Here is a 15,102-nt window from a genome sequence, read left to right on the forward strand (position 1 = left end):
TAGTCTGCCGCCGTCTGGTGTGCCATATTGAAAAGGCGTCCAACGTCACAGACCCCCCTATTGAAGAAAGAAGGCAGACCACCTGAAAATAAAGCTGGATCTCCGGGAACGCTCTGAGACTGGAAGATGGACTTCCTGAGAACAAAATATGGATCTCCAGGAACATTCTAAGGCTGGGAGATGAAGCCCCCTTCCCCTCCCTCCCAGAGACACCTAACCTGGGAGGTCCACCTGCAGATGCTCCCCTGACCCACTGCTGTGATGTTCCAGAGTTGTGACTGTCTCCACCCTGAACTCTGTAGACAGCCCCAAGCATTGTTCAGATATCTCAACATCTGCACGCCATATTGTTTCACGCTGGCGTGTTTTCCCATCACGGAAAATCTAGTGTGAGGAAGGGAGAGGGGTGTTGGGCCTTCATCTACATCCCATTAACAGACGGCAAATGTAGTTCACTCCGGCCTCTGTCTGGTTTTGGCAGGGAGCAGTGGAAGATCCCGTTGTAATTTTACGCTGGCATAAAACCAATTTTTGAGCAGTCGGCATATTCCTCCCTCATCTCCTCCCCCCTCCCCTCATCCCGCCGTCGACCCCACCAACAGGGTCTTGGCAGAATTCCGCCCTATGACTATAATAATGAAAGATGGGTTAGTGACACTGTTATGTAGGATGAGAATGAACCAACTCTTTAAAAAATGCAGTAATCTATAGGATTCAAACATGTAGCTTTACACTAGGTACTCAACTGAAGGTCTCTTATTAATTTGATATATTGCAACATGGATTAAAGATTATTTTGTCCTGCATTCTATAAATAGAATGATTCAACATTTTAAAATACAGAATCCCTTTAAAGTTACCAAATAACTATAATTAAATAAATTAATAATGTAAATGTAAATAATGTACAACCATTCCTTACGTTGCCCTTATTATTACTCAGCAATAAAGTATAATGGTAAATGCTCAAGAGTGTGTCTGGAAATGAAGATGCAGAATCTGAGACAGCAATGTTCAGACATTAACCTGGAAAACAAAATAATTTTACTTCGAAACTAACCACAGTACATGACCACAACATAAAAGCAAAACGCGGTGAATGCTGGAAATTTGAAGTAAGAACAGAAAATGCTGGAAATACTCAGCAGCTCTGGCAGTAGCAGCGGAGAGAGAAGCAGAGTTTTGGGTCAAGGATTTTTAATTCGGAAAATGCTGTCAACCTGAAATGTTAGCCAGGATTTTCTGCAACCACCCCCCCCCCCAGCGTGTTTTGTGGTCGTCGAGAAAGCCCACCACTGGCCAGCAGTGGGGGTCTTCCATTCCCGCTTCCCGCCGCTGTCTGCGGGTTTTCCCGCTTTTCCGTAGCCTCTGCCGTCCGGGAACCCAAAGTGGGAGGAGGGGTCGCCGCCGGCGGGTTCAGAAGATTCTGCCGGCGGGAACGGCCTGAAAATCTCAGCTGTGAACTCTGTTTCTGTCACCACAGATGTTGCCAGACCCTCTGAGTGTTCCCAGCTGGTTCTGTGCTTTATTTATTACAGTACATGATAATATAGCTCTTCATGTTTTCTCTGTGGATATATCTTTCTGCAGTACCCAGTGCGGTGAAAAATGTCCATGTTTCAAACAATGGAGTGACCAAGGGCCTGAAGGTGAACTGGTCTCCTGGAGGAGGTGATGTGGACAGCTATACTGTGATCCTATCCCACAAGGGCCATCCGATCTCTACCCGCCTTATTCCAAAACATCTGCATGAACATACCTTTTACGATCTGGAAACGGGAGAGCTGTATCATGTATTAGTTCGGTCAAATAGTGGTGGCTTCCACAATAATTCAACAGCAATTGGACGCACGGGTAAGATGTTTGTGATTAATATTCCACAAAAATGCATGGAGTAAATAGATAGATTCATTCTCTGTATTAATAAATGGCCCTATCTGTTCATGCACACACAAGTTTCAATTTCTCATCTCCCCTCTTTTTCAAACCCCCGAGGCAACAGCACAACTCTGAATACTGGGTTGGAAAATAAAACCTTCTGATGTAATGTTGCTAACCCTCCCGATTGTCCCAGAGCCTCCAGCATTAAAAATTAATTTCCTGGACAACTGCTAATGAATCAGAAAAAAAAAAACAGACTTGCGCTTCTCAAGAGCTTTAAAGTGCATCTTAAAGTGCTTTACAGCCGATGAGGACCTTTTGAAGCGTAGCCACGTATATGTAAAAAAGCCTGCAGTCAATTTGCACAAAGCTCTGCAGACAGGATGGGCTGAATGGTCTCTTTCTGTACTTTTCTATGGTTCCACGGTTCAAACTCCCGCACATAGCAATGTGATAACGACCAGATAATCTGTGGGATTTTTTCTTTGTGGTGTTGATTGAGCAATAAATATTGGCTTGGACAACTCTCTTGCTCTACTTCAAAATAGTGTAATGGGATCTTTTTACATCTGCCTGTCAGCAACAGGGCCTCCGTTTAGCATTTCAGGTGACCCTCTGACCTCTGAATTCAGAGCATCAGCCTTGATTTTTGTGCTCAAACCTTGGAGTGGGACTTGAACCTAGAAATAACCTTTGAGATTCAGAGGCAAAAATACTCCAACTGACAGTACAAATTTACATCAAAATAACACCAATTAAACATCTTTTTAAAAATATTTCTGTTTATTGGATGTGGGAAAAAATCCAGTTTGACTGACTCAGGAAGTCGTCCAATCAGGTAATGGAGTCTGTTAACTATCCAACGGGATGGTGGTATGGCGCTAGACTGGATATACCGGATGGCCAATGGCGGGGTGGTTTGAGATGGTCCATGATGACATCGGCAAGAGTTCTTCCAAACCAGAGTTGGACAAGCCTGGTCTGATGAGAGTGGAGTGGCAACCATTCCCCCCCCCCCCCCCCCCAATCCCCAACATCCCCTCACTGCATCTAGTTAGTGCTCCTGCAAATGACCTGGTATTCCGAATGGAACAACAGAGGTAAACCATTATGGATTATAAAGCATGGAAGAAAGAGGGGGGGGGGGGGGGGGGGGAACGCATGGAAAATCTAATAACAGTCGCAGTGAATGAAGTACCTTCTAAATACATGAAGATTGGAAACCAGCGGTGGAAAATCTGGTGAGAAAGTCAGACACACTGGCTGATTCAGTGTTCAGTGTTCAGAGAGAGGCCGGCCAATGGGTGCACATCATAGAACATAGAACATAGAACAATACAGCGATACAACGCAGTACAGGCCCTTCGGCCCACGATGTTGCACCGACATGGGAAGTCAAAAACTAAAGGCCATCTCACCTACACTATGCCATTATCATCCATATGTTTATCCAATAAACTTTTAAATGCCCTCAATGTTGGCGAGTTCACTACTGTTGCAGGTAGGGCATTCCACAGCCTCACCACTCTTTGTGTAAAAAAACTACCTCTGACCTCTGTCCTATATCTATTACCCCTCAATTTAAAGCTATGTCCCCTCGTGCTAGCCACCTCCATCCGCGGGAGAAGGCTCTCACTGTCCACCCTATCTAACCCTCTGATCATTTTGTATGCCTCTATTAAGTCACCTCTTAACCTTCTTCTCTCTAACGAAAACACCCTCAAGTCCATCAGCCTTTCCTCATAAGATTTTCCCTCCATACCAGGCAACATCCTGGTAAATTTCCTCTGCACCCGTTCCAAAGCTTCCACGTCCTTCCTATAATGAGGCGACCAGAACTGTGCGCAATACTCCAAATGCGGCCGTACCAGAGTTTTGTACAGCTGCAACATGACCTCATGGCTTCGGAACTCAATCCCTCTACCAATAAAGGCCAACACACCATAGGCCTTCTTCACACCCTATCAACCTGGGTGGCAACTTTCAGGGATCTATGTACATGGACACCGAGATCCCTCTGCTCATCCACACTGCCAAGAATTTTACCATTAGCCAAATATTCCGCATTCCTGTTATTCTTTCCAAAGTGAATCACCTCACACTTCTCTACATTAAACTCCATTTGCCACCTCTCAGCCCATCTCTGCAGCTTATCTATGTCCCTCTGTAACCTGCAACATCCTTCCACACTGTCTACAACTCTACCGACTTTAGTGTCGTCTGCAAATTTACTCACCCATCCTTCTGTGCCCTCCTCTAGGTCATTTATAAAAATGACAAACAGCAACGGCCCCAGAACAAATCCTTGTGGTACGCCACTCATAACTGAACTCCATTCTGAACATTTGCCATCAACCACCACCCTCTGTCTTCTTTCAACTAGCCAATTTCTGATCCACATCTCTAAATCACCCTCAATCCCCAGCCTCCGTATTTTCTGCAATAGCCGACCGTGGGGAACCTTATCAAACGCTTTACTGAAATCCATATACACCACATCAACTGCTGTACCCTCGTCTACCTGTTCAGTCACCTTCTCAAAGAACTCGATAAGGTTTGTGAGGCATGACCTACCCTTCACAAAACCATGCTGACTATCCCTAATCATATTATTCCTATCTAGATGATTATAAATCGTATCTTTTATAATCCTCTCCAAGACTTTACCCACAACAGACGTGAGGCTCACCGACCTATAGTTACCGGGGTTATCTCTACTCCCTTCTTGAACAAAGGGACCACATTTGCTACCCTCCAGTCCTCTGGCACTATTCCTGTAGCCAATGATGACATAAAAATCAAAGCCAAAGGCTCAGCAATCTCTTCCCTGGCTTCCCAGAGAATCCTAGGATAAATCCCATCAGGCCCCGGGGACGCATCTATTTTCACCTTGTCCAGAATTGCCAACACTTCTTCCCTACGCACCTCAATGCCATCTATTCTAATAGCCTGTCCAAAACAGGCCAGAGGCTGTTTCAGTGTGAAAATTATCAGCCTGTTGGATAAAATGGGCAGGGCATTCAAAGTGTTTGCTCGTTCCACCCCCAGCTCCAAGCTCACTACTAGGTAGAACGGAAGATTCAACCCCACGTTTGCTTTTCACTACCAAAGCCCCCCACCACCCTGAACCTCCACTCACACAAAGCCCTACCTCCTAACCAGTTCTGTGCAGAAGCTGACTGATTTTTTTTCTGCCTTGTGAGCTGCTGTGAAATTCTCATTGAACCATCAGCTCAGCATCAAAATTGAAAAGGGACCCAAACTGGAACATCATTTGGGCATTTCGACTGTGAACTTGAGTAAACGGCAAACGTGGGTACCAGCTTAGATACAATTTAAATATCCTGCCCCCACATAGCTTTTAATTTTAACTTCTGACCTTAGTATTTGAACCCAAAACTACTGTGAATAATTCCTTTCATTTAAATCAATACTTGGTAAAATTGTAGCTACTGTATTTCATAGTGATTCATTATATTATGGGATAATAATGTTATTTTTAAAATAAATTTAGAGGACCCAATTCATTTTTTCCAATTAAGGAGCAATTTAGCATGGCCAGTCCACCTCTCCTGCACATCTTTGTGTTGTGGGGGCGAAACTCACGCAAACACGGGGAGAACGTGCATGGACAGTGACGCAGAGCCGGGATCGAACCTGGGAGCTTGGCAGGGTGAGGCAGCAGTGTTAACGTCCACGCCACTGTGCTGCCCTTATAATGTTATATTTACTTATTTTTCTAGTTGAGTTTCAGCCTCGTTACCTGCTGAGTCAACTTGTTGCCTTTCTTTTTCATTCCTAGTTCCTGCTTCAGTCACAGATTTATCCGTTGAAAACAAACATACTACCTCCACCTTGGCAGTGTCCTGGCAGCCAGCCACCGGTGTCTCAGAGGGCTACATGCTGCAACTTCTTAATGAACAGGGAACTCAAATGTTCTCAAACGTATCTGTGCCAACTGCCAGCAGGGGCCATAAGTTCAATGATCTGACTCCTGGCAAGAAGTACAAGATTCGTGTCTTCACTGTAAGTGGAGGGTTGTGCAGCATCGCAGCAGACCGTGAGGGACGAACAGGTAAGATACTTGATGTCAAAACGTTTCTCTTCCCAATGACTGCGCAAGCTGTAAAGTAGTTTGCAAATTAAGCCCACATTCCAAGCCTTCAATAGTTGCATTTCCTTTTCTATATGGAAGTTTAGCTTGAGTCTTTGACACATCAAGTCCAAACTGAGAAGACATAACTGGGTCACTGTCTGCAAATAGGCATGAAAATATTTCAGTGTGGGGCCAGTGAATTTATATGTATTTAGATGTCATTACGTCTGGTAGTGCCCTTCAGGTTTCACCATGTAATCGTCTGGCTGCGATGCACCTTATTGTTTCTAAAAATAAGTGAGATATGGAGGACGTAAAAATTTCTCAGCAAGTAGCATAGCGGTGAGCTCTGAAATCTGGAGATTCCAATATCAGCTTCCATATCAGAGTTTGCTATGATTTAAAATGCACTAGTAAAAATACTTGCATCTGCATTCCCTGTGTGCTGAATGCAATCACTGCGAGGGTGCAAAAAGAAAATTAAAGCAATTAACATTTCACACAAGCGCAGCTTATTTTTTATTACACAGTAGTTAAGTGAGCTTTACCTTATGAGTGTTCAAAGCTACTTGTTATTGTGTTTGCACAAACCATTGCAGAGGAATAAGGGATGGAACAAGACACTTTAAAACCTTTTGGGTAGATTAGAAAGTTGCAGTGTCTTTCATATTTATCAGGCCTGTGAGAATAGATCCACATGGTCTCCTGAACACCGGCTCATGTTAATGTTGGAATGGGCAAGTGGTAGCTGCTGATCTATACAGATTCACATTATCACTTCAGACTGCACATTGTTACTATAGAAGAAAGTAAAAGGGACAGTTGTCTATGAAGGGTGCAAACTAGGGGCTGAATTCCCCATTGCCCTATCAAGTTTCCCGATCGGGCGGAGAACGGAGAGTCGGCCGGAAAACGGGATGGGGGACGGACGCCAAACTCATTCGATGCTTCGATCCCCCTCTGGAGGCAGCAGTGAGCGACATACCCTGCGCTGGCAGCACTGTGTAAAACAGCGATTCACATGCATTTAAATATGATTAAAGGACTGGATGGCCGATTCCCCCCCTCCCCTCCCCTCCTCCCCTCCTCCCCCCTCCCCTTCCCCCCATCTCCCCTTCCCCCCCCCTCCCCCCTCCTCCCCTCCCCCCTCCCCCCTCCTCCCTCTCCCCTCCTCCCCCTCCCCCTCCCCCCTCCTGCCCCTCCCCCCTCCTCCCCCTCCCCCTCCCCCCTCCTGCCCCTCCCCCCCTCCTCCCCCTCCCCCCTACCCCCCCTCCTCCCCCCCTCCTCCCTCCCCCCCTCCCTCCTCCCCCTCCCCCCCTCCCCTCTCCTCCCCTTCAACCTGGACCAGGCATAACTGGCTTACCCCAGGCCTATGGGCAATCAATGCCACGCATGTCACCCTCAAACCACCGGTTCGACATGGGGTGCCCTTCATCAATAGGAACGGCTTCCATTCCACGAATGTGCAGTTGGTGTGCGAGCACCAGTTGCACATCATGCAGGTTTGCGCCCGGTATCCAGGCTAATGCACGACGCTGAGGTTCCCAGCACCTTCAAGGGCTACCCATTGAGGTTATGGCTCATGATGCCTGTGCAGAGGCCCCAGACCGAAGCGGAGAACCATTATAAAGTGCTTGCTGTGCAACAAGGAGCGTCATCGAGCGGTGCAGCGGCGCCCTCAAGATGCGCTTCCGATGCCTGAACCCCTCTGATAGGGCTTGTTAATATAGCCCCCAGAGAGGCGAGAGCATTATGGAGACTTGCTGTGTCCTTCATAACATCGGGCAGCGGCGGGGCGACATGCTGAAGGAGGAAGAGCGGCAGGCCTTATCTGACGAGGATGGTTTCCAGGAAGACCCGGATGTAGGGAAGAAGCTGACAGGGGAGGCCATTCAACGTGTGATCTAGGGCCACCGCAAATGGGACACCCTCATCACTAAAGGGTGACCCAGGATCCTGATGTGTAACATTACCCACCGAGATGATACGTGATGGTGGGTGCTGCAGGTGAAAGCAGTGCTGAGAGATGGTGTCTTCTCCAGAGTTGTAGTCCGGGGTACTCTGAGGGTCTGGATGGGGACAGTGACCCTGGACAGCCCAGCCTCGTCTGATGGTGAGTCTGCAAGACAAAAGCCATGGTGAGACCTTGGGAAGGAGTGGTTTGTGGGAGATTGGTGACTCACTTGCTATAGGGACATCTGCGTTGCATTGGACTCTCGCTTGTTTGATACATGCTGAACTCCATCGTACCCCCTCCCCACGACATCACCCTTTTCCTCAGAGGGGATCTGGACCCAAATATATGAGTTGCTTTCTCCGCTCTGGCGATCCCGCTGATTATAGCCAGCTTTATCCTTGTGACACAGAAAGGACACGATGAGACACTGGGATGTGGGGTTTTATCGGGAGGTTTGTAGCTGATGGCAGGTGTATGCAAAGCTCCTGGTCAAAAGGGACAATGGGCAGGATTCACCGTTGTGAGTCCACTTTGCTATCTCTGCCAGTGAGGACAGAGAATGTGGTGCTCAGCGGAGCAGCACAGTGGCGCAGTGGTTAGCACTACTGCCTCACAGCGCCGAGGACCCGGGTTCGATCCCAGCCCCGAGTCACTGTCCGTGTGGAATTTGCACATTCTCCCCATGTCTGCATGGGTCCTACCCCACATCCCAAAGATGTGCAGGATAGGGGATTGGCCATGCTAAATTGCCCCTTAATTGGAAAAATAAAAAATAAAAGAAGAGCATTTGGTGTTCAGCTAAATCTCCATTCACTGCAGGGAGAATGGAGAATCCCACTGGCGTGAAGGAACGGAGCATCAAAGTCAACAGTATGTTGGGGATTGTGGAGGGTGGATTGTAAGGGAGGTGCAGGCAGGTGGGGTGTTGCACTCCTCTTGAGGATTGGGGGAAGATGGGAGGAGTGAGGTACAGGAGTGATGCCAGGGGCACAGAAGTGGTTACCTGAGCTGCTCAAAGTAGGCCGCTCATGGTGAGACTGGCAGCACTCACAGCCTTGCCACCTCATCCCAAGCCTTATTAGGGATCGGGAGCTTGAGTCTCCGCCCCACCGTGGAGAAGAGGATGTCCCTCCTCTCCTCAACGCCGTCCGACATGCGTTCCTGACCCCAACGAATCAGGCACTTGCGGGGCCGGGAATCAGACGGGCTACACTTGGGCCACATGCTTGCCTGTTTGCATGACATGAATTGCTCCTGGCCTGCGCTCCTAGCGACGGCGCGCAGTTACTGCAATTCTCCACCGGCGGCAGCACTTTGTCTCCAGAACAGAGAATCCAGCCCTAGCTTTCTGAAAGTCAACAGCAACTTACAAGCAGGAAAATACGGATTTTCACATAACTGGGTCAACTCAGGAATTTAATTCCAATGAGACCAGTTCAATTACATAAGGATGAGGGAGGACATTTGAGTTGTTTTCCAATTTACCCAGACCCTGATCATATTCTATGTGCTGAGAATATGACCCATATTTGCTTATAGCAAAGACAGATTTCTCTTTTCAAATCCTTTAAAACTCATGTATCCTCATAGGCTCAGCTTTGACAGCCAAGTAGATCATTGACTCAGCATGGGTTCTGTGTGACCTGGAAAACCTCTATAGGACGTTGAGGTGCATCAGCACCTCTGAACTATAAGTTCCATAGTATTCAGCAGTCATGTGGCCACAGGTTCAATAAAAGTGCTCAAGACATGAAACAGGAGACTGGTCATCTAACTAGACGCAACAGAAAAGAAAATGAAAATAAACATGATGGAACTAGCCTCTCTGTATCAGGCCCAACTCAATGGAACACTGCCTCTGAGTTAGAGTATGGGTTCAGGTCACACTCCAGCTTTGGAGAGTATTAATTAGACTGATATTTCAAACATGGTGCTGAATTAAAACATCTTAAGTGGTTGATGTGTTGGGTATTCTGGGTCAGCGAGGTCTGCGTTTACCATAGCAGTGAGAGAGACAGGCTACCAACACTTGTAGAAGTACAACTCTATTTTATTTAACTATGAGCTGTTAAACATACTTGCACTGTGGGTGGACACTATGTTGAGTTGATTGGAGACCTGAGGCTAACCTGACCAGACTATCCTGCTAGCACATGGTGGATGTTCGTGTTGCTGATCACGGGCTCTGGCTGTCTCAGAGGCTGCATCCCGAGAGAGCGGGAAAACTATTGCCCTCTGGCTTTATAGTGGCCGTGTCCTGTCTGGTGATTGGCTGCTGTGTTCTGTGTGTTGATTGGTCATTAAAGTGTGTCAGTCAGTGTCTGTCTATGCACCATCATATACTTGTGTGTATATTATGAAAGTGGTAACTGTGATGTGAACCCGAAAACCATTTCATGAGAAAATGACAACTGAAGTAAATGAATGATACAGGACGCCAGGCCTAATCAAATGTGATGTGAACATAATCGTGAGGCTAACAGTGTTCGTTGTTATTAAAGAGTAAATTAGACAGAGTCTGCACGTGTGTAATTAAACTCAAAACCCAGGGGGCGGAATTCCCACCCCCCCCCCCCCCCCCCCCCCCCCCACGCCGGGTGGGAGAATCGTCAGGGCTAGCGAGTCCCGCCACGCCGCCCCGGCAACCGCACGCGATTCTCCCACCACCCCCCAACCGGCGCGGCAAGATTCACGGCTGGCCGCTGGGAGAATCGCCGCTCGGCGTTTGTAACGGGCGAGCGGCGTTTCTCCGGCCCAGATGGGCCGAGCGGCCTGCCCAACACGACAGGTTCCCTCCAGCGCCGTCCACACCTGGTCACTGCCGGTGGGAACAGCGCGGGAATGCTGGAGGGGCGGCCTGTGGGAGGGGGAGGAGGGTTCTTGCACCGGGGGGGGGGGTCCTCAAAAGGGGTCTGGCCCGCGATCGGTGCCCACCAATCGGCGGGCCGGCATCTCTGAAGGAGGACCTCCTTTCCTCCGCTGCCCCGCAAGATCCATCTGACATCTTCTTGTGGGGAGGACAGCAACCGCGCAAGCGCAGGTTGGCAACGGCCAACCTGCACATACACGGATGACGTCATTTACACGGCGCCGGCCTTATAATTTACGCGGCACCGCTTTTACGCGGCGCCAAGGCCCGGCGTGTGTAAATGACGCAGTGCCGCTCCTAGCCCCCCGGGGGTGGGAGAATAGGAGTTGGGAGTGGCCTCCAACGCCGGAGTGAAACACTCCTGTTTTCACTCTGATGTCGGGACTTAGTCTCGCGATGGGAGAATTGCGCCCCGGGACTTGCTGGGCGAGATTCTCCGCATGCGGAGAATCGTAAAGGCTGCCGTGGGACAGGCCGTGAACCCCACGGCAGCCTTCACGCCCACTTCCGGGGCCGATTCTCGCCCCCGGGCTGGGCTAGGAGCGCGGCCCCGTGCGTCACGGCGGCGCGGCCTTGAAGACGGTCGTCACGGCCGCACGCCAAACGTCACGCCGGCTGACGTGGCCGATGACGTCAGCCGCGCATGCACAGGTTGGACAACGCCAACCCACGCATGCGCAGTTGCCGTCTTTTCCCTCAGCCGCCCCGCAAGACTTGGCGGTTTGATCTTGCGGGGCGGCGGAGGGAAAAGAGTGCGTCCGTTACGGGCACACAGCCCGCGATCGGTGGGCACCGATCGCGGGCCTATGCCCCCCTTGGCACGGCCGTGGTACTGCCGTGCCAATCGGGCCCCCAGATGCACTTTATTTTAGAAGTGTGGAGTCCCCTTCTAACAGATTTTAATTATTGTTGGCGATTTGAAAAGAAGAGTAGTTATTTAACTTTTTCTTACTGTCCCTTTTATCTCTCTCTCTCTTAATTCTATCTTTCTTTCAGTTTTTTGAAATTTTGCTTTCTGTGCAGGACTTGACATTGCATTAGATATTATTCTAACTTACAAGTCCTGGTTCAGATTCTGTGAATGAGATTTTCAAAGAATGCCCAGATGAATTCCCGGTCCCTATCGCGCGCCTTAGTTGTGTCGTTCTTGTGGATCTATTTTCGAATTCAAATGGTCTAATTGGCCAGGAGGAATGCACAACACCCAGTTAGTGACACCATGGGCGGGATTCTCTCAGCCCGGGGCCGCGACCAGCACGAATCGCGCCATGCCGCCCCGATGTCGGCACACGATTATCTGCACAGCGGAGAATCAGCACCATTGATGCTGGCATGGTTGGCGCAGCGCGGGTCGGGGGCCGCTCTATGCATCCGGACCGCCGAGTCTCAGCCCGGGATGGGCCGAGCGGCCGTCGTACAAATGCCGAATCCCGCCGGAGCCATCCACACATGCTCTCAGCCAGCGGGAACTTGGCAGAGAAGGGTCGAGGGTCGGCCTGTGGGGGGGGGGGGGGGGGTCGCCGATGTGGCCTGGCCCGCGATCGGGGCCCACTGATCGGCGGGCCGGCCTCTCTGGCTTGGGGCCTCCTTTCCTTCGTGCCGGCTGCTGTAGTCCTGCGCCATGTTGCGTCGGGGCCGGCATGTTGAAGGGAGCCACTGCGCATGCACGCATTGGCGCTGGTGCCACTGCGCATGTGTGCGTTGGCGCCAGTGCCACTGTGCATGCACGGATCCCGTGGCGCCCAGTTCACGATAGGATCAGCGTGAACCGCTCCAGTGCCATGCTGGCCCCCCGTAGGGACCAGAATTGCTGATCCTGAGGCCGTGTTGACGCTGTCCAGAAACGCTTAGCCTCAGGATCACAGAATCCCATCCCATGCCTCTCCAGGTGACTGGAGTTGCCGGCTTGGTACCAATCGCAGAAACAGGCAGCAGACATGTTGGAGCCTGCTGTTGCCTTGCTGAAGAGATTAGGCAGTCCCTCAGAGAGCCAGCAGCATTGACGGAGTTAAAGGGATCCAGCAGGAAAATGAACGTCTAGTTCTAGCACTGGCACTATTAGTTATATTAAAAGACAAAGATTTTATATGGCACTGTGGCAAACCCGATAGCTGTGCACTAAGTTTTGGGATCACCGAAACAAAGTTTAAAAATTCCATTCTGCACAGGATAGGCCCTTGAAAAAGTCCTAAAGGAATTGGAAGGACGAATAATTGGCATTGAACAGGTTTCCCATTCCCTTCCCCCAACAGCCCTTTGAAAATTACAAAATGACCTGGAGGCACCAGATTCTAGTGACAACTCCGCAACCATGGTTTCAAATCATGCCCATATGGGTACCAACCCTATGGGCATCTGAAAATGAACATTGCATGTCTCAGTAAGGATTGATGGAGTCAGGAGGAACTTGGGGCTGGAGGTTTCACGTAGCCAGGGAGATCCTGTGGAGCTTTTAAAATGGCCTAAACCCAATTCTGGGATTCTCAGCACCCTACACTTTCACCAGTGTGGGACAGAGGTGTTGGGTGATGCAGGTCATGAGCTTGCGCTCCCAACCTGGCCGACTTATAATAATCTTTATTGTCACAAGTCGGCTTACATTAACCCTGCAATGATGTTACTGTGAAAAGCCCCTAGTCGCCACACTCTGGCGCCTGTTCGGGTACTCAGAGGGAGAATCCAGATTGTCCAAATTACCTAACAGCACGTCTTTCTGGACTTGTGGGAGGAAACCGGAGCACCCGGAGGAAACCCACGCAAACACGGGGAGAACGTGCAGACTCCACACATACATTGACCCAAACCGCGAATCGACCCTGCCGCTGTGAGGCAACAGTGCTAACCACCGTGCTTTGCAGAAATGGGTAACTTCTAGACCTCCATTCTTTTCATGGGGTTGGGCCAGCCTTTCAAGGTCCTGTGGTTCATAGGATCTGCTTCCACAACCTCCCCTGGCAACACGTTCCCGGCACTCACCACCATCTGTGTAAAAAACCTGCCTCACACATCTCCTCTGAACTTTGACCCATGGACCTTAAACCTATGTCCCCTGGTGACTGACCCCTCCACCCTGGGAAAGAGTGTCTGCCCATCCACTCGATCCATGCCCCTCATAATCTTGTAGACTTCTATCAGGTCACCCCATAACCTCCGTCGTTCTAAGGAAAACAGTCAGAGTCTATTCAGCCTCTCTGCATAGCTAACACCCTGCAGACCAGCCAACATCCTGGTAAACCTCCTCTGCACCCTCTCCAAAGCCTCTAAATATTTCTGGTATTGTGGCGACCAGAAATGTGTGAAATATTCCAAGTGCGGCCTTACAAAGGTTCTATACAACTGCAGCATGATTTGTCAGTTTTTATAGAACATAGAACATAGAACAGTACAGCACAGAACAGGCCCTTCGGCCCTCAATGTTGTGCCGAGCCATGATCACCCTACTCAAACCCACGTATCCACCCTATACCCGTAACCCAACAACCCCCCCCCTTAACCTTACTTTTATTAGGACACTACGGGCAATTTAGCATGGCCAATCCACCTAACCCTCACATCTTTGGACTGTGGGAGGAAACCGGAGCACCCGGAGGAAACCCACGCACACAGGGGGAGGACGTGCAGACTCCACACAGACAGTGACCCAGCCGGGAATCGAACCTGGGACCCTGGAGCTGTGAAGCATTTATGCATTTATGCTAACCACCATGCTACCCTGCTGCCCCCCATCCAATGGAGGCAAGCATTCCATGTGCTTTCTTGACTACCTAGTCCACTTGTGTTGCCACTTTCAAAGATTTGTGGACCTGCACGCCCAGATCTCTCTGACTTTCTATATTCTTAAGAGTTTTGCCATTTACAGTATATTTCCCCTCTATGCATTACCAAAATGCATTACCTCACATTTGTCTGGATTAATCTCCATTTGACATTTCTATGCCCAAGTCTCCAACCTATCTATGTCCTGCTGTATCTTCTGACAATCATAAACACTATCTGCCACTCCTTGATGTCATCCGCAAACGTACTTATCAGACCAGCTACATTTTCCTCCAAATTGTTTATGTACACCACAAACAACAGAGGCACCAGCACAGATCCCAGTGGAACATCACTAGTCACAACCTTCCACTCAGAAACACATCCCGCCCTCTCCTCCCCCACCCCCAAAATGAAAATTCTGACTTTGCAGATACTTACCCTTGTACAGGCAAGCCCAGCTGGGAATTTCCCAGCAGAAGGTGCTTCCCTTGTTCACAGACCCTGAATTCATCAAAGAAAATTATGCATTGTTTTGGTTTT

The 15,102-nt window shown here is 49.4% G+C and overlaps 1 protein-coding gene across 4 annotated transcripts in view; it reads left to right on the forward strand.

Moving 5' to 3' along the window:
* The window catches only part of ptprb (protein tyrosine phosphatase receptor type b), a 135,841-nt gene that overhangs the window by 81,081 nt on the left and 39,658 nt on the right, over positions 1 to 15,102 (forward strand). For all 4 annotated transcript variants that reach the window (XM_038780471.1, XM_038780472.1, XM_038780473.1 and 1 more), the window contains 2 exons: positions 1,591 to 1,854; positions 5,684 to 5,956. In XM_038780471.1, the coding sequence (XP_038636399.1) occupies positions 1,591 to 1,854; positions 5,684 to 5,956 (537 nt within the window). The remainder of the gene's footprint in view (positions 1 to 1,590; positions 1,855 to 5,683; positions 5,957 to 15,102) is intronic.

The sequence above is a fragment of the Scyliorhinus canicula genome, chromosome 20, assembly GCF_902713615.1.
Source record: "Scyliorhinus canicula chromosome 20, sScyCan1.1, whole genome shotgun sequence".
NCBI lineage: Eukaryota > Metazoa > Chordata > Chondrichthyes > Carcharhiniformes > Scyliorhinidae > Scyliorhinus > Scyliorhinus canicula.